This window comes from Hyperolius riggenbachi, chromosome 7 (genome assembly GCF_040937935.1).
Source record: "Hyperolius riggenbachi isolate aHypRig1 chromosome 7, aHypRig1.pri, whole genome shotgun sequence".
NCBI lineage: Eukaryota > Metazoa > Chordata > Amphibia > Anura > Hyperoliidae > Hyperolius > Hyperolius riggenbachi.
The window spans coordinates 213,186,902-213,205,684 of NC_090652.1; the positions used below are offsets into that span (position 1 = coordinate 213,186,902).

At 44.6% G+C, this 18,783-nt stretch overlaps 1 protein-coding gene across 1 annotated transcript in view; it reads left to right on the forward strand.

Moving 5' to 3' along the window:
- The window catches only part of LOC137524809 (aldehyde oxidase 1-like), a 198,592-nt gene that overhangs the window by 31,096 nt on the left and 148,713 nt on the right, over window positions 1-18,783 (forward strand). Inside the window, exons 3-6 of the mRNA XM_068245134.1 lie at window positions 10,634-10,730; window positions 13,701-13,809; window positions 15,528-15,654; window positions 15,758-15,819. Coding sequence (XP_068101235.1) covers window positions 10,634-10,730; window positions 13,701-13,809; window positions 15,528-15,654; window positions 15,758-15,819 — 395 coding nt within the window. The remainder of the gene's footprint in view (window positions 1-10,633; window positions 10,731-13,700; window positions 13,810-15,527; window positions 15,655-15,757; window positions 15,820-18,783) is intronic.

Sequence of the window (18,783 nt, forward strand, 5' to 3'; positions counted from 1 at the left end):
GTGATAAATTTCAGAATGTTAATCAGGGTGAGGAAAGGTTTTACAATGGACAAACACTGACTAAATAATTTATAAACTATCCATTTTATTTACTGCTTTATATTCAGAAAAGTTCCTTTTTAAAGTGAACCAGAAGTGGTAGGGGAAAAAAGTTATTTACCTATTTTTTTGGGTTACCAGGTTTTCGGCTACAGTAGGGCTCCCCTTTGTAGCCCATATTTTTCATTCAGCTTCAGGGTTTTCAGCTACACGGTTTTTTATTCTGCTACAAAAGGGCACCCTTTTATAGCAGAGATTTTTGATTTGGGGGTGCAGGCGGGGTTAGGATTAGGCATCACAAGTGGGGGGGGGTCTAAGGGTTAGGCACCACAAGGGGGGTTAAGGGTTAGACACCACCAGGGGAGTCTCTTAAGGTTAGGCACCACCTGGGGGGGTCTTAAGGTTAGACAGCACCTGGGGTGTCTTAGGGTTAGGCCCCACCTGGGGAGTCTTAGGGTTAGGCACCACCAGGGGAATCTTAGGGTTAGGCACCACCAGGGGAATCTTAGGGTTAGGCACCACCTGGGGGGTCTTAGGGTTAGGCACCACCAGGGGAGTCTTAGGGTTAGGCACCACCAGGGGAATCTTAGGGTTAGGCACCACCTGGGGGGTCTTAGGGTTAGGCACCACCAGGGGAATCTTAGGGTTAGGCACCACCAGGGGAATCTTAGGGTTAGGCACCACCTGGGGGGTCTTAGGGTTAGGCACCGCCAGGGGAGTCTTAGGGTTAGGTGCCACCAGGGGAGTCTTAGGATTAGGAACCACCTGGGTGGTCTTAGGGTTAGGCACCACCAGGAGGGGTTAGGGGAGGGTTCTTTGCGAGAGTAGGGAGAAGTTAGGTCATAGTAATCACCAGGGGCTGTCTTAGGGTTAGGCACTACCAGCGAGGGGTTAGGCACCACCAGGGAGGGGTTAGGGTTAGGCCCCACTAGGGGGGTTAGGGTTAGGCACCATCAGGGGAGGGTTCTGTGTGAGGGGATCGGTTGAAAAGGGCGCCCGAGCTGCCTGTATGAAAAGGGCGCCGCCATAGACATCAATGTTATTTCTGGAAATATGGGCTACAAGGTGTAGAAAAGGGCGCCCGAGTTTTGATATAGGCTACAAGTGGGCTCCCCTTTGTAGCCCATATTTTTTCGGCTACAAGGTTTTCAGCTACAGTAGGGCACCCCTTTGTAGCCCATATTTTTTTTCGGCTACAAGGTTTTGGCTACAGCAAGGTGCCCCTTTGTAGCCCATATTATTGTCTTTTTTTTTGTAGCCTATGTTTTTATATGGGCTACAAGTGCTGGAAGCCGAATTATTTCATTCCCCCACTATCCATGGCGGCCTGGAGGGGGAATAGTAATTTACACATCCCGGAGTTTTTTTGTAGCCTATGTTTTTATATGGGCTATAAGAGCTGGAAGCCGAATTATTTCATTCCCCCACTATCCATGGCGGCCTGGAGGGGGAATAGTAATTTACACATCCCGGAGTTTTTTGCAGCCGAAGTTTTTATATGGGCTACACCAGGCGCCTTTTTTTTATGTAGCCGAAGTTTTTATATGGGCTACACCAGGCGCCTTTTTTTTTTTGTAGCCGAAGTTTTTATATGGGCTACACCAGGCGCCTTTTTTTGTAGCCGAAGTTTATATGGGCTACACCAGGCGCCTTTTTTGTAGCCGAAGTTGCTAAAAATGGGCTCCACCAGGCGCCCTTTTTTACCGGCGCCCTTTTTATGTAGACCCCTGTGTGAGAGTAGGGAGAAGTTAGTAGTCATAGTAATCACTTTTCTCAGCTATATCTAGAGCGATTTTATAGCCCAACAAATTTTGCCTATAACAGCATCCTTTTTATAAACTAAAACTATATGGCATATACAGTATAGGCTACAACAGGCGCCCTTTGTAGCTGAATTTGACATATATATGGGCTACACCAGGTGCAATTTGTAGCCGAATTTGGAATATTTGGGCTACACCAGGCGCCCTTTGTAGCCAAAGTTGGTATATGGGCTACACCAGGCGCCCTCTGTAGCCAAAGTTGGTACATGGGCTACACCAGGCGCCCTTTGTAGCCAAAGTTGGTGTATGGGCTACACCAGGCGCTCTTTTTGTAGCCGCATTTGGAATATATGGGCTACACCAGGCACTCTTTTTTCCAGGCGCCCTTTTCAAATAGACGCATTATTTCCCCATCCAGGTTGTTCCATACACACAGACCGTGCAGCCAACAATTGTTTCGCATGGACTGTGCTTCATCACAGACCCCTTGGCTCCATGGTGGGGATAAAGCTCAAACTCCATTGAGAGCAGTGCGTGGATTTAGTATAGTAACCACCACGCCCCTCCATACTGTCCGGCCAATCCTACACTGCTTTGGAGGCATCACACGCGTGTGCACAACTACAGACCAGTCTCCAATGACTACTACTACACCTCATGACCTAACAGCTGACGTAAACACTGTTGCCCAAGTGATTGAGTCCCAATCCCTACCAGGCAACATTTGTGTGTATGCAGCTGTAGAGGAGACCCAGTAAGGGCTGTGTTCTGCTGGTGATTGTTCTCAGACTGAGGAGAGTGCAGGGACAGGCCAAGGATACGTCTGTCACAGTAACAATATGTAAACCAGCCTGGGTCAGCAGTGGAGATGGAAGCTAAAGCTGGAAATTAAGGGCAGAAGAAGAATCATGACAACTCAGAGGATGAGTATAAAACAGTGTCAGATGAAAATAGCAAAGTGAAGATTATGATCTAATTCTGTATCATGCCTGAAGAAGAAACGTAATGTTTCGAAAGCTTGCAATAAACCATGTATGCAGATGACACCCAGATCTACCTCCACACCCCTGACATATCCACCACTACCATGGACAAGGTCTCCTCCTGCCTATCAGCCATCTCCTCCTGGATGTCCGCTAGGTTCCTGAAACTAAATCTAGACAAAACAGAATTTATGATCTTCCCACCCCGGCCATCCACGAACCTCCCAGATGTGCATGTCACTGTTAACCACACTACCATTCGCCCTACCTCTCAAGCCCGCTGTCTGGGTGTCACCCTGGACTCCGCACTCTCCTTCACTTCCCACATCCAAAACCTCACAAAGTCCTGCAACTTCCACCTTCGTAACATCTGTAAGATTCGCCCTTTCCTGACCTCTGCCACCACCAAACTCCTCATCCATGCCCTCATAATTTCCCGCCTTGACTACTGTAATGCCCTGCTGTCTGGTCTCCCTATGACCCGAACAGCCCCACTGCAGTCCATCATGAATGCGGCAGCCAGAATTATCCACTGCTCCCATCGCTCCACCACGGCAGATCCCCTCCTAGAATCCCTCCACTGGCTTCCTATCCAGTCCAGAATCAGATTCAAGATACTGTGTCTGACCTACAAATCTGTCCACAAAACCTGTCCAACCTACATTTCCGATCTTACTCAGAGGTACACACCTAGCCGCTCACTCCGCTCTTCCAATGAACTTCGCCTAACTGCCCCCCGAATCACCCAGTCCCATGCACGCCTCCAGGACTTCTCAAGAGCTGCTCCAACACTATGGAACTCCCTACCTCCACCCATTAGGGCAGCCCCCTCCTTCAACATCTTCAAGAAAGCCCTCAAAACTCACCTTTTCACTTTGGCCTACTACCCCTCACAAGTGCTCTAAACCTACAGCTGAACTCTGGTCCCCTACCATTCGTGTCCTTACCTCTTCCTCTAGATTGTAAGCCTTTGGGCAGGGTCCTCCTCCTTTTGTGTCCTACCTGATCTTGCACCTCCATTACTGTGAACCCATGCTATGCATCTGAGTGAACCTAACTTGCCTAATCTCCATGCTCCATCCAGTGATTGACTAAGCATTACCTGGTACTCATACTATGGTGTGTGATCTGGTTTTCTTGTATCCTGTATTGTCATTTTGCTGTATCTCACCCCTAAATATTGTCTGTAACCTAAATTAATGTTCAGCGCTGCGTAATATGTTGGCGCTTTATAAATAAAATAAATAAATAAATAGTTAGTCATTAAATGTATTACCCGAATCAACGTTTGTCAGTTCAAAGTCAGCATATATGGAAATAGCCAGTAGATTGGTATCAAGTTTAATCAGTCTAGCTGGAATCAGAACTCAAAAGATCTGTAAGGATCCCTCCTGCAGCGTGTTCTGTCTGTTGCAGTGGAGCTGCAAATGGACAGTTCTGGCTTATCTGCTTGCATTCAGTTGTGCATTCGCAATAAGTCTCATTGTCATTTGCAATCGCTATGCTGTTCTGGGCAGCTCAGGATGCTGTCATCATTCCACCAATTGCTTGTTGCAGCTGAGCTGCGGCCAGATAGCCCTGGATTTCCTGCATGCATGTTGTTACATAATTCTGCATGTATTCCTTATGGGGGTCCTTTGCATTCACAGCCAGCTAGCAAATGGTAATCAAGCCAGCTCAGGATTGAATGATTACCATTCAGCTGTGTGGGAATTTGCATACCTGTATCCATTGGCTGATTCCAGCATAAAAGTCTGCCTCCCATTTCCTACCCCGTCCGTCATAGCGTTCAGCTCTCTGAGTTGTTATTGGGTCTATGCTGTGAAAGTTGTTATTGTAAATGTATGATGTCTTGCTCTGTATTGTCATGTCTGGATGTTTGCTGACCTGCGGGGGCTCAGTGAAATCCTTCTGATCCTGATAGTTAGATTCTGCCAGCACCACGTTGGTATCTGGTAGTATTCCTTCTAGCCTTGTTCTTGAGGAGGAACCATAGCAGCGGTTGCCCTTAGTTCGCTCCTACCTGTTAGTCTTGTCTATCTCAGTGTGAATGTCGCCGTTGCTGAAACAGCGACTAGATTGGCTGAGCATTCCATCTGTCTGTCTGTTGTCTGTCTTGTTAATTATCATTACTTGTGCTTTAGCTAGTGAGTTATTTGAGAGCTACATTTCCTATATTGCGCATCAGCACATATATATGTACTCTAGTCAGTCAGTCTTGTACTTTGTAGTTATATCTTGTAATTTATTCGTAATATTCTAGTAATATTATTGAAGTAACATCTATTGCAATATTGTATTGTGTACCGACCTTTGCCTCGCTCTCGACCACGAATCTGCCTAATCCTTTCAATACGACACTTCTGAATTAACGTGTATGACCCATATCTGTTATTGACTACGTCTGTTGTGTATTGTATCACATAGCATCTAGCCTGATAGGCGGCCAGGAGCTGCATTTTCTCTGGGCAATCTTGCTCCCTTGTTTATTACTCCTGTGCAGAGGCGCTTCTAGCCCTTTTGTCACTCCAGGCAAGAAAACCTGTAGCGCCCCCCCCCCCCCCAAAAAAAAGTGGCATGTGGTAATGACAGGGTGCGAGTCTGAGTTCCCTTCTATAACACAGTTAGTTAGGCAAAGTGTCCCTTACGCTACTTACACACCAAGACGTTGCATTTTAGGGGACGTTATGGTCGCATAACGTGCCCCTAACGCAACGCCTGGTGCTCTTGGATGTGAACGTCAGAGTGAGCCGCGTTGTGCAGCTCACTCTGGCGTCCGTGATGCCGTGATGCGCACTCTTGGCTGCATGCAGCATCACGTGGTCCCGCCGGCCAATCGCTGCACAGAGCGGCCGCTCCAGGAAGTAAACACTGCACGTCACACCGTGCAGTGAATATTAATAAGCCATGTGCCTGGCCGCTCTCCCCTCCTCCCCAACATGACTGAGCATGTGCAAGCAGTCTAACGCGGCTTAGCCGCGTATAAAGTACTGCATGCAGTACGTTATCTTGAGGTGCAGCGTTACTGTGTAACGCAATGTGGACACTGTGAACAGCCCATTGATTTTTCATTACTGTGCGGTGGGGTGCGTTACAGGCTGCTCTAACGTGCGCCTGTAACGTCCCACTGTGAAAGCAGCCTTAAAGTAATTAGACAACATTCTCCCCTCCCCTAGAAAGAAACCCACACATGTTTCTTTTGGTTCATGTATTAACATGGTATTTAGTAATCATGAGCCCCCAAAATGCCAAATGCTGCAAATATCACTCCAAAATATCAAATGAAACCACTAAGACCATCAAATAATAAATGCAACAGTCATTACCCCTCATAAAACATGGAGCTCGACGACATGTAAAAAGCAGCAAATCTTTAAAGAGACTCCGTAACAAAAATTGCATCCTGTTTTTTATCATCCTACAAGTTCCAAAAGCTATTCTAATGTGTTCTGGCTTACTGCAGCACTTTGTACTATCACAGTCTCTGTAATAAATCAATGTATCTTTCCCTTGTCAGACTTGTCAGCCTGTGTCTGGAAGGCTGCCAAGTTCTTCAGTGTTGTGGTTCTGCTATGCACTCCCCCCTCAGGGGGGAAAGAAACACACAAATGATCTCTTGAGATTTAAAAGGAATGCTGTATACAGCCTGCTTGTGTATGGATGTATTTTCTATGTGTGGACATACTGTACATCAACCTACTTCCTGTTTTGGTGGCCATTTTGTTTGTTTAAAAACAAACTTTTTAAAACTGTTTTTAACCACTTTTAATGCGGCGGGGAGCAGCGAAATTGTGACAGAGGGTAATGGGAGATGTCCCCTAACGCACTGGTATGTTTACTTTTGTGCGATTTTAACAATACAGATTCTCTTTAACACACACTCACTGTACACATGCAGTACAACCATGGAAAGGGATGCCAGCACCAGGGCAAACTGCCGGCTTTGGAAAGTGGCCCGCTATGGCAACATTCTCAACCACAGCAGATGCCACTCTCCCCCCTGCAGCAGACAGCAGTCACCAGTGGCGTAGCTACAAACCTCTGGGCCCAACGCGGAATTTGGACCTGGGCCCCGTCCCATCTCTTCTTTCCAACTCAACTTCCAACACACACACACATGTACACGTACACACACACACACGTACACGTACACACACACACGTACACACACACACGTACACGTACACACACTAAAAAGTACAGGAGCTCAATAATTCCATTACAAATTAATAATATGGCCTGAAAAAGACATTTTAACATTACCACCATGTGCCTCCTTATAAAAACATAAACAGTCACATGCCCCACATATGAGAATTAAGTAGTTAGGTGAGACAGAGGCTAGTGGGCTGGTGAAGGGGTAAGGGGGCAGGCGGGTAGAGACAGAGTAGTGGGCTGGAAAGGGGCAGGGGGTAAAGGCAGAGGCTAGTGAGCTGGTAGTGGGGCAAGGGGGTAGAGACAGAGAGGCTAGTGGGCTGGTAAGGGGGCAGGGGGTAGAGGCAGAGGCTAGTGATCTGGTAAAGGGGCAGGGGGTTAGAGACAGAGGCTAGTGGGATGGTGAGGAGGCAGGGGGTGGAGAGAGAGGCTAGTGATCTGGTGAGGGGGCAGGGGGTAGAGACAGAGGCTAATGGGCTGGTTAGGAGGCAGGGGGTGGAGACAGGCTAGTGGGCTGGTGGGGCGGGGGGGGTGTTTGGCAAGGCGGTAGAGACAGAGGCTAGTGAGCTGGTAAGGGGGCAGGGGGCAGAGACAGAGGGTAGTGAGCTGGTAAGGGGGGGGGGGATAAAGTCCAAGGTTAGTGGGCTGGAAAGGGGGCGGGGGGGTAGAGACAGAGGCTGGGTGGGCTGGTGAGGGTGCAGGGGGACAAGAATACATATAGGTTTCAAGAGGGAGACCTGAGAGCTACCATAACTCACCTTTAACCTCCTTGCCGGTTATCCCGAACACAGTTCGGGGTAACCTGCGCAGGAGGATTTCTCAGGCCCCGCTGGGCCGATTTGCATGATTTTTTTTTTGTTACAAGCAGCTAGCACTTTGCTAGCTGCTTGTAACTTGCGATCGCCGCCGCTCGCCGCCGATTCGCCGCTACCCGCCGCGCCGAGCCGCCCCCCCCCCCCCCCCCGCCCCAGACCCCTGCGCAGCCTGGCCAATCAGTGCCAGGCAGCGCTAAGGGGCGGATCGGGGTTCCCTCTGACGTCACGACGTCTATGACGTCGGTGACGTCATCCCGCCCGGTCGCCATGGCGACCGGGGAAGCCCTGCAAGAAATCCCGTTCTCAACGGGATTTCTTGCATACTCTGATCGCCGAAGGCGATCGGAGTAGGTAGGGGGATGCCGCCGCTCAGCGGCTATCATGTAGCGAGCCCTTGGCTCGCTACATGATTTAAAAAAAAAAAAAAAAAAAAGTGCGGCGCTGCCTCCTTGCCGGATTTTTTAGACCGGCAAGGAGGTTAATCTCCCGCTTAGCTTCCTTCACAAGTCTGATGGGCGGGGCTTAATCTGTTTGGGGCAGGGCCTGTGCCAGAGTCTGGGTCCTTCATTGGTTGGAGGCGGGGCTTGCGTTTGAGGGCGGAGCTTCACGGATTCTTCGATCGCCTCCACTTGCTAGAATAAATGATGCTGCAATGGCAGAGGGTCTTAGGCAGTGCTGCACGGAGGTAAGAGGGCGGGGCAGCCATTAATTAGAGCATGTATCCTGTCTTGGCCAGCAGCAGCGGCTGTACAGGAATAGCTCAGGCAGTTGACACTCCAGCCTGGCGAAGTTGACCCGAATGTCCGGCGGGGGGCGGAGTTACAGAGCCACTTGCAGTACATTGTATGTACTTGTACTGTGGCTACTTAGGAAGGGTTGGTTAGAGGTGGGACACAGCATGCTTGTTGCTTTTCTATTAGCCGGGGGGCGGAGCTGGCTCGCAGTGAGGAAACAGGAGCCTGCAACTGCAGCTGCCAGCTCCGTTCCTGGGCAACGAGAAGGGCAATTCAAAATGTAATGTTACTGTAGTGGCAGGCGGCGCCTTATGACAGACATAGCGCCCCAGGCGGCTGTTTGTAGTGCTTGTGCCCTGGGGCGCCCCTGCTCCTGTGTCCATCTGTGGAGCCTCTTCCATTATACAGCTCTTAGCATTGCTGTGCTGGGTGGTCAGAAAGCATGACCCCCCAGCATTACAAGATCAACCTGAAGCAGGTTCAGAAGTCAGAGAATCAGTATAAAGCCCTCAGATGGGTTGGAATCCATAGAAGTATGGAGTAGTATTACAATATTATTGTAATCTATTAAAATTATCTACTGGGGGTGTATTACTGGAGTTATGTAGAGCAGTTGGAATCAGCTACAGCAGGAATGCAGGCATATGCTCAGGATCAAACATGGAAGGCACTGAGGCCGTTTATTGGCTGAGACATCAACATACACACAAAGTGCATAAATGACTACTTTCTGCTTGTGATTGCTTGCACCCAAATATTCTGCAAGCATTAACATCCAAACATGCCAAACAGTAGGGAATAAATCCTATACAGATACAGATGGGAGCCCATAAAGTCTGATATTGTTTAAAAAAAATGTATCAGGTAGATAAGGAACTGAGGGATGAAAAACTCATACATTTGTATTATTAACATGCTTACAAGCACTATGTATTCCCTTTAGAAACATATGTCTTTTATACCACTTAAATTGTAAACTTGATATGGCAGTGGCCTTTCCCGTCCGTTTTTTTTTTTGTCTGTGCTGTATTTTAATCGACACCCCTTACTAATTTAGTGTACAATGGAACATATTTTGGTATTTCATAACTAAAAGATTTCAGTATACAACGATTTTTATTGTCAATTGTAACAGGTAAGATAGGCAGTTCGCTACAAATTATTGGGATACACAGCTCATTGTACAAATGCGGAACAATGAAAGAGAGGTAACATCATTATACTTAACAGGACAAGTCATTAATCAGGAGGAGAGCGCCTTATCTGACATTTACACAACCCTTAAGGTGCGTACACACATGCGACTATAGTCGTTTGTAACGATCGTTCCCCGATCTTTACCAACGACGATCGTTACAAAAAACGAACCACCAACTATTAAGGCAAACGACGAACGAGCCAAATCGCTACAAAAGAAAGTTCTGTCTCGGCGGATTTTAACCAACGACGATTGTTTGCAAAAGTAGTACATCGTTGGAAACGGTCGTTCGTACTAGGCTTGACATGCGCATTTCACTATTTCTCTGTGAAACTTCTCATTTTTATGCGCAGGCGCAATAGTTGCTTTACGTGCTGTAACGTTCGTTCTAACGATCAGATCGTTACACAACTTTTAAAACTATCTTTACTTAGGTTGTTCTTTCATCAATTAAAAGTTCGTTCGTCGTTCTCAACGAACGATCGTTGTGGCATGTGTGTACGTAGCATAAGGGTAGTCATCAAGGGGGGTGAGCCCAATTACTAAAACCGGCGGGACCAGATGGCCATAAGGCCACCCGCCAGTGTAGGTATATCGTCTGGTTTGACTTGTAGTTGGTTTCCAAGAAGAGAAATGGCTAACATAACTAAAAGATTAATAATAATAAAGTAAGGTGTTGTTTTTATCTCATTGTTTTTAATGATACATTGCTTTCATTGTATTAAATTGTGTTGATCTTGATTCTGAATGTGATCAGAATGGAGGAAGCTTGATTTTTAACCTGATTTTGTTGTTTGCATTTTGTTGTTTCCACTGCCTTTTTAGAACATACTTCATACATACAGCTTATTGACATCCCATTTTTCTGAATAAGGAGCGCTGATTGGTGTAAACAGGTAAATACTGGTAAATAAAATACCTAGATTCCTTGACAATTCTACACCAGTACACTTAACAGGTACTAAATATGGCTGTGGAGGAGGAGGCTGTGGATCCTGCACTGTGATGATATCACACGTCCATCCAGTTTCTAAGAAGATTATGTATCCTAACCGTTGATGATTGAAGATGTGCCATCGTATAATTAATATCATGACCTGGTCTATTATTCATATGGAACTTGATCATTTTATTTAAAAGCTGTATATAGTAAAAAAAAAATAAAAAAATAAAAGTGAGGTCATGGTAGATTAATAGCTAGCACATTTGTCCAAGATGAGATTAGATAGTATTCTTGTCTAAAGATAGGTTGCATTTGAAGATGTTGAGAGATGGAAAGTGACAAATGGATTGTGTTGTTTGGTGGCTTGGGAAGGGGGTGGAGAGAAGATGCTTTTGGGAGGTCCTTAACATAGATATGGGAAAAGAGAACTACAATGGATGGGAGGTGAGGTTTATTTCCAGGGGAGAGATTACCTCTGGGATGGTATTGGGGCATTGGCATAGTTATATGGGAGGGATTATATTAGATAGTTTTCTAGTTTAAGGTTAGAAGTTTGGTCTGTGGTTTTTGTGTAATGGGGAAGAGTCTGTGTGCATGGATAGGGAGCTGGCTAATGGACAGAAAACAAAAAGTTGTGGTCAATGGATCATACTCAAAATGGGTGACTGTTAGCAGTGGGGTCCCACAGGGGTCTGTACTGGGTCCAGTGCTCTTCAATTTATTTATTAATGACCTAGTAGATGCAGTAGTAAGCAATGTTGCTATTTTTGCAGATGATACTAAATTGTGCAGAATCATCAACTCTCAGGAAGATAGGGACATATTGCAACAGGATCTGGATAGGATTGCTATATGGGCACATAAATGGCAGATGAAATTCAATGTTGAAAAATGTAAAGTCATGCATTTTGGTCGTACCAATGGTCTTGCACCATACAAAATAAATGGGATACAGTTGGGGACATCAAACTTGGAGAAGGACTTAGGAGTACTCATCGGCAACAAGTCAAATAAATGTACTCAATGCCAAGCCGCTGCAGCTAAAGCTAACAACATTTTGGGATGAATTAAAAGGAAAATAAAAACTTGAGATACTAGCATAATATTGCCCCTGTTTAACTCTCTAGGCCACATCTGGAATATGGAATTCAGTTCTGGGCACCACATTACAGGAAAGTTATTGCAGTTTTAGAGCAGGTGCAGAGACGAGCAACAAAATTGATACGTGGGATGGAAGGTCTCACTTACCAAGAAAGGTTAGATAAACTGGGTTTATTTAGTCTAGAGAAAAGACGCCTTAGAGGGGATCTAATTAACATGCAAATACATCAGAGGGCAATATAAAAGCTTGGCGGATGAGCTTTTTGTCCCTAGGCCTTCTCAAAGGACTAGAGGACATGATCTGCGCATGAAGGAAAAATGTTTTAGCCATTTAATTAGGAAAGGGTTCTTTACAGTAAGAGTGATTAAGATGTGAAATGCATCGCCACAGGAAGTAGTTATGACAAATTCTACACCTGCATTTAAAGGAGGCTTAGATGCTTTCCTTACATTGAAAGGCATCCATGGCTACAATTACTAGGTAATGCCCAATGATATTGATCCAGGGATTTTATCTGATTGCCATCTGGAGTCGGGAAGGAATTTTTTCCCTTTTGGGGCTAATTGGACCATGCCTTGTAAGGGTTTTTTGCCTTCCTCCGGATCAACAGGGATATGTGAGGGAGCAGGCTGGTGTTGTACTTTGTTCTCTGATTGAACTAGATGGACGTATGTCTTTTTTCAACCCAAATAACTATGTAACTATGTAACCGCTAGTAAAGAGCATGGGGCAAGCTGGGGCACTGAGAATCACTGTTCTCCTCTGAGTGACAACCTCCCGCTCAATAACATACAGTTAACTGTTTCAAGGTTCCAGAAGCGTACAGTGAACAGAATAGGGTCTGTAAAAACTCTCCATGTCGGTCTGAGTCTATGTACGCATTAAATAAACCAAGGGTCTTATCTGTTTCCCATAAATGCCTCACAATCCTAGCAAAACCACTTTTGATTAATGTTTCTGGATGCCACTCCAGCTGAGTTAGGCAAAACAATATCTAAAGCTCACCATACAAACAATGATTTTGATCACCCAAATAGGCCCCACCAGCTAGCCATACTCACTAGTGGCAGCTCCAGTTTAAAATTTTTGGGGTGCACAAGAGTGCCCCCCCAAAAAAATGTAAGCTGGAGCGGCCACTAGTGAAGAGAATGACATAGAGGTGTATAACAGAGAAGCAAAAAGAGAGGTGAATAAGCTGAGAATGGACTAGAGTAGTACTAATTGAAAAGGGCACACGGGAGGCTGTTATAACACTCTAGTGGATATTATCAGTACGCACAGTAGCATTTTGTCTTATGTAAGGAAAATATACAATATTGCATATATTTTTAGTTGAAGATGACAGGAGGTAATAATTGTACTACTACTTTGAGGCTTGAAAGAGCCACTTACAAATGAAGCAGAAAATTCAAGGATCTAAGTTAAAGGTGTATCATTAATACAAATATTATTTCAGATAGGGAAATACGTTCAAGTAGAGAAAAAAATCAACGTTTTGGTTGTGTCCATAATATGTTTGTGAAAGCTAATGGGTGTTAAGTCAAGGCGAGTGACTCCAGGAGCAGAAACATAAATGTGAAATTGTGAATGTCCTCTGCATTTAAGTTTCACTTGAAGCCAAACAAAACTAATCTGCTGATCTAGACCATGGTCACAGATGGAGAAGAGAAAGGGACCAAAGGCTAAACCTTTTGGCTCTCCAACAGGAAGGGACAAGGCATGGAAGTGTGCTGGAGTGGAAAATGGTTCTCTCCTACTTCTCTGGAAGGACATTCAGTAAGAGAGTGAAAGACCTTGATTGTCTAGAAAAGAAAACTAATTCTGAAGAAGTAAATTGTGAGCATGAGTGTGAAATATTTATCTCAACACATGTCTATTAACAAATGTGTTGTTTGATTTCTTTTTTACTATAAAAGTAAAGAAACATTAGCTTACCATTATGCATTCGGAATCCTTAACAGAATATAGACATTACTCAGCTACTGCATGTCTACTGCCTATTTGCTGTCTACATGGTGCAGCTGTAACAACAGTGGAAGGTATCGGAAGTATATCCACTAGATTACACCCAGTACAGGTGAGGCTAATACAATAAAAAAAAAATCGTCATGCATAGTATGTGTAAATATAGATATTTTATCTGAACACCATACAATTCTAACAGGTGCATGATTATCTACAGTATGGCAGGACTTCCCAACCCTGTCCTCAAGTACCACCAACAGTACATGTCTTGCAGAAAACCACAACTATTCACAGATGGTGTAATTAGTGTCTCAGCAGAGCTGATTATCTACCTCCATGGATTGCTACAAAACATGCACTGTTGGTGGTACTTGAGGACAGGGTTGGGAAGCCCTGATCTATGGTATTCCAATATGGTTAGTATCTTGTATTATACCTTTAAAAAATCTCACACAGCCACTGCACACAATGGAAATATTTATGTACTTTATGAAAAAAAGGTACACTAATATTAGCAAATGCTTGGCTGCATTAACCCCCTCCCGACCGCCTAACGCCGATCGGCGTCGGGAGGGTGGAAGTCCTAGGACTGCCTAACGCCGAAAGGCATCAAGTCCTGGGGCGGGGTCTTGGAGGGGATAGCACACACGGATGCGGGCGCATCCCCACTTGAATGACGGAGCTCTTCTCCGTCATCAGCGATTGCCGCTAAAAGACTGTTAGACGGGGAAACTGCTGTCTATTTACATTGTACAGCGCTGCGATCTGTGGCAGTGCGGTACTGGGGACAGCTGTGTCACTCGGCCGTCCCCCAGAGAGGCTCCACAGTGATCAGCTCTCATAGTCTGATGCCTATGACAGCAGATTGCTGTCATTGGCTGGCGGGAGGGAGAGGTTAAAAAAATACGAATTTATTTTAAAAAAATAAACAAATTAAAAACAACAACAAACAGACATTGCAGGAGTGATCAGAAGGCAGAGCTGCACTGTAACCTGGCTGTGAACTGTTTACTTTGCACTCTGTGGCAGAGAGAGAGACACACAGCTAGGAACACAGAGCTTTAGCTGATGATTATTTACACACTATATTATTGATGCTATATTTCTGCTCCCTTACTATTTCTGCTTCCTACTACTATTACTATTTGCTAGTCATTACTGGAAATATATGTGGCCTTTAGAATTTTAGTTAACTTTGGTAGTTGTCCTTTAAATACCAAACTGTATCTCCCATTTAAAAAAAAACATTTGAAAATACATTTGTTTAAATTAGCAATGCAGAAAGTTTGTGCATTTCTTGATTTAAACAGGTAGGTGCTTCTTACTTGATCCCTGCTGCATGTATCCTCCTCAGCTTTATTAAAGCCTGTATTTGCTGGCGTATGGGTAACACTCTCATACAACAGCAAATGCAGGCAACACAGGCTTCAACAAAGCCAATGAGGACACAAAAAGTAGGTATTGAGTAAGAGGCGCCGGCATTTGCCTATAAACTCGCGCTCGTGGATAGCAGCCAGGCCGATCTTTCGTGTGCTTGTCATTTACGATAATTAAGTTTAAAAACATTTTTCTATTGTAACTTTAAATCTTAAAAAAAAAAAGTTATTTTTTTTATATGTTCCTACTATTCTACCTAACATAGTTTACAAATTTGATAACAGCATGTATGAGAGCTTTTGAGTCAGCGCCATTGGTCCCCAGCACACCAATGACCATTTCGCTCATCTTTTTTTGTTCTGTGGTAATTTGCCAAGGTCACTGCTTTATCTCAAACTTTAGTTTTATGATAATATCACATTCAGTTGTGCACTTCCAAATGTATTTTTATAGGAAAGAATAGCAAAAGCCCATGGCTCTCAATGTGGGTTCTGTAGCCCTGGGATGGTGATGTCTATGTACTCATTACTGAGGAACCACCCACAACCCTCTATGGAACAAATCTATGAAGCTCTTGGAGGTATGATCTTCACAAAGATATCATTATCATTAGGTGCTGATCATTCTGTGGTGTGCTTTGTTTAACTTTTAACATTTAACTTTATATGTTGTTTTCTCAAAAGGAAATCTTTGTCGCTGTACTGGATATAGACCAATTATTGATGGCTGCAAAACTTTTTGTAAGGTGAGCTGCGGATCTTGTAGTGATGATTAGGGATTAGCCTTATGAGCTGTACTTTGTAGTAAAAATTTGATTTGCTGTCAAAATTACAAAATTACTTTTGCTATACTCTTTTTTTAAAAAAAATCTTTTGTGTTTAGACCATTTTTGCATTGATTAAATACATCTGAATAAAGTGAAAGCAGTTACAAAACTATGTAAAGGGCTCAGCCATTTTATAACTTCTGATAATGATTAGAGCTTGGCTACTAGATACATGAGTTTCATATAGCACCAGGGATTGGGGCTCCACTATAATGTAGTCGAGCAGTAGTGTAATGAGTAAAGTGGGCACTTGATGAAGGTCTGGATGATGGAAACGTCTTGCTTGCTGTCACAGTGATATGAATTAGAAGCAACGTCGGCACCTTATCCAGGTGGAGTCCCAGTTCTTACTTTGGTCGTGGTTCACATTTGGTCCACTAGGAATCTGAGCCATACTGGTTTGTCTCAGAGGGACATATAAAATTTACAATATTGTGATTGAGTGGAGTTAAAAAAATCTTATATTACCTTAAAAGAGAAATAATCAGTATGGTTTATGTACAGTATATAAAGATAATGTACGCTACTGATCAGGGGCGTAACTAGAAATCACTGGGCCCCTCTGCAAAAATTTGGTTGGGCCCCCCCTCATAGGTGTCAAATAATCGTAATGGGGCAGAGTTTCACTATAAAATAATCGTAATGCAGCAATGTTTCACCAGAAATTAATCATAAAGTGGGCAGCATTTCACCATAAAAAAATCGTAAAGTGGCCAGCAGTCACCAGAAAATAATCGTAATGTGGGCAGCAGTCATCAGAAAAAAATTGTAATGTGGGCAGCAGTCACCAGAAAATCGTAATGTGGGCAGCATTCACCATAAAATCGCAATGTGGGCAGCATTCACTAGAAAAACGCAATGTGGGCAGCAGTCACCAGAAAATCGCAATGTGGGCAGCAGTCACCCAGAAAAATTGCAATGTGGGCAGCATTCACTAGAAAATCGCAATGTGGGCAGCAGTCACCAGAAAATCGTACAGTGGGCAGCAGTCACCAGAAAATCGCAATGTGGGCAGCAGTCACCAGAAAATCGGAATGTAGGCAGCATTCACCAGAAAATCGCAATGTCGGCAGCAGTGACCAGAAAATAATCATAAAGTGAGCAGCAGTCACCAGAAAATAATCGTAAAGTCGGCAGCAGTCACCAGAAAATAATCGTAAAGTGGGGAGCAGTCACCAGAAAAATCGCAATGTAAGCAGCAGTCACCAGAAAAATCGCAATGTGGGCAGCAGTCACGAGAAAATTGCAATGTGGGCAGCGTTCACCAGAAAATCGCAATGTGGGCAGCGTTCACCAGAAAATCGTGCAGTGGGCAGCAGTCACCAGAAAATCGTACAGTGTGCAGCAGTCACCAGAAAATAATACAGTGGGCAGCAGTCACCAGAAAATAGTATAGTAGGCAGCATTCACTAGAATAAAATGCACCTGTAATAAAAAAAAAATTAACTCACCTGGCAGAAGTCTTCGCTCCCGGCCGGCCTCTTGCGCGCAGTTCCCCCGACGATCCTCCTGAAGCACATCTCCCACGCTGACAGGCAGAGTGCAGGGCTATGGCAAGATCGCGCCCGAAGCCCTGTACTGGAGACAAAAATAGTCTCCAGTGCAGGGCTTTGGCAGCCATCTTTCCGTAGCCCTGCTCTGCCTCCCGGGAGACTGCGGGCTGCGGGGAATAAACTGGCCCAGCGTCTATTAGACGCCGTAGCCAGTTCAACACCTGGATGGGGGGTCCCACAATCGGCTGATGGGGTTGCATCCCCAGTAGTTACGCCGGTGGTACTGATCAATAGATCTAACTCTTAGACTGCCAGCTATTTTTTAACATAAGTTACGTGCCAGTGCTAACTATGTTTGTATTGTGTTTATTACATGTCTTACCCAAATCTACATAAATCAAAGGCCAAATTAGTCAGTAGAATTGTTATTGAGGTGCAAATAAATCAGAAATGATTGAAAATTATGCAAATCCTTATGATGCAGAATTATTACTAATTATTATGAAGATCTATTGTTAAATGAACTAATTAAATCTTGCAGTAAAAGCATTTTACTGGTATAGTGACTGGTATAGTATAGTCAAGCTGCATAGATTTGCAGTAACATTTGCATATTTCTACTTTACTTGAAATATGTAAATAATTCTAAGTAAAGTAGAAGGTTGGTGCTGAGCCATAACTTTATACTAAATGCCTTTTAGATGTCCATTGCAAAGGAATATGAGGACCCAAAAATGCCTATAGATGTCCACTGCAGGTGGAAGTAGTTTTGTATGAAAAAGCTTTTAGACGTCCGTGGCATATGGATGTGAAAACACAGAACACCTATAGACGTTGGTGGCAGTCTAAGGATTAAAACACCCCAATTTTTTCAGTTATTCATTGGAATTCAAACAGTTCAAGTCCAAAGAATAGCTTCAAATGGTACAAAGGTAAGTAGTAAATTGCGACAGGCAGTTTAGAATTATACAGAATGGCCTTTTGCAAAGAGCAAGAAAAATGTTAACAACTTACAGCTGTTCTGCAGCATTGAATGTTGATCAAGTTTTGAAAGTTGGTGCTACTAATTTCTACAGATGTCCCAACTTTTTCTGATTACTTACAACAGGGGTTTCAAACTATATTTACCTGGGGGCCGCAGGAGGCAAAGTCAGGATGAGGCTGGGCCGCATAAGGAATTTCACAATCGCGGCGCATCGCCGCCTCTGCCCGCCCCTCTCACTCTTCCTTCACAGACAGGGGCGGGGAGAGGCGGCGATCTGTGCGGCGATTGACGTCAGGAGGGGCAGAGCTGAAGCTGAAAGCTCTGCCCCTTCCAGGAAAGGCCGGCGGATTGCCCCCCCCCCCCCCCCCGGGCGATTTGGGGGCTCAGCAGCCCTCGTTTAGTGGC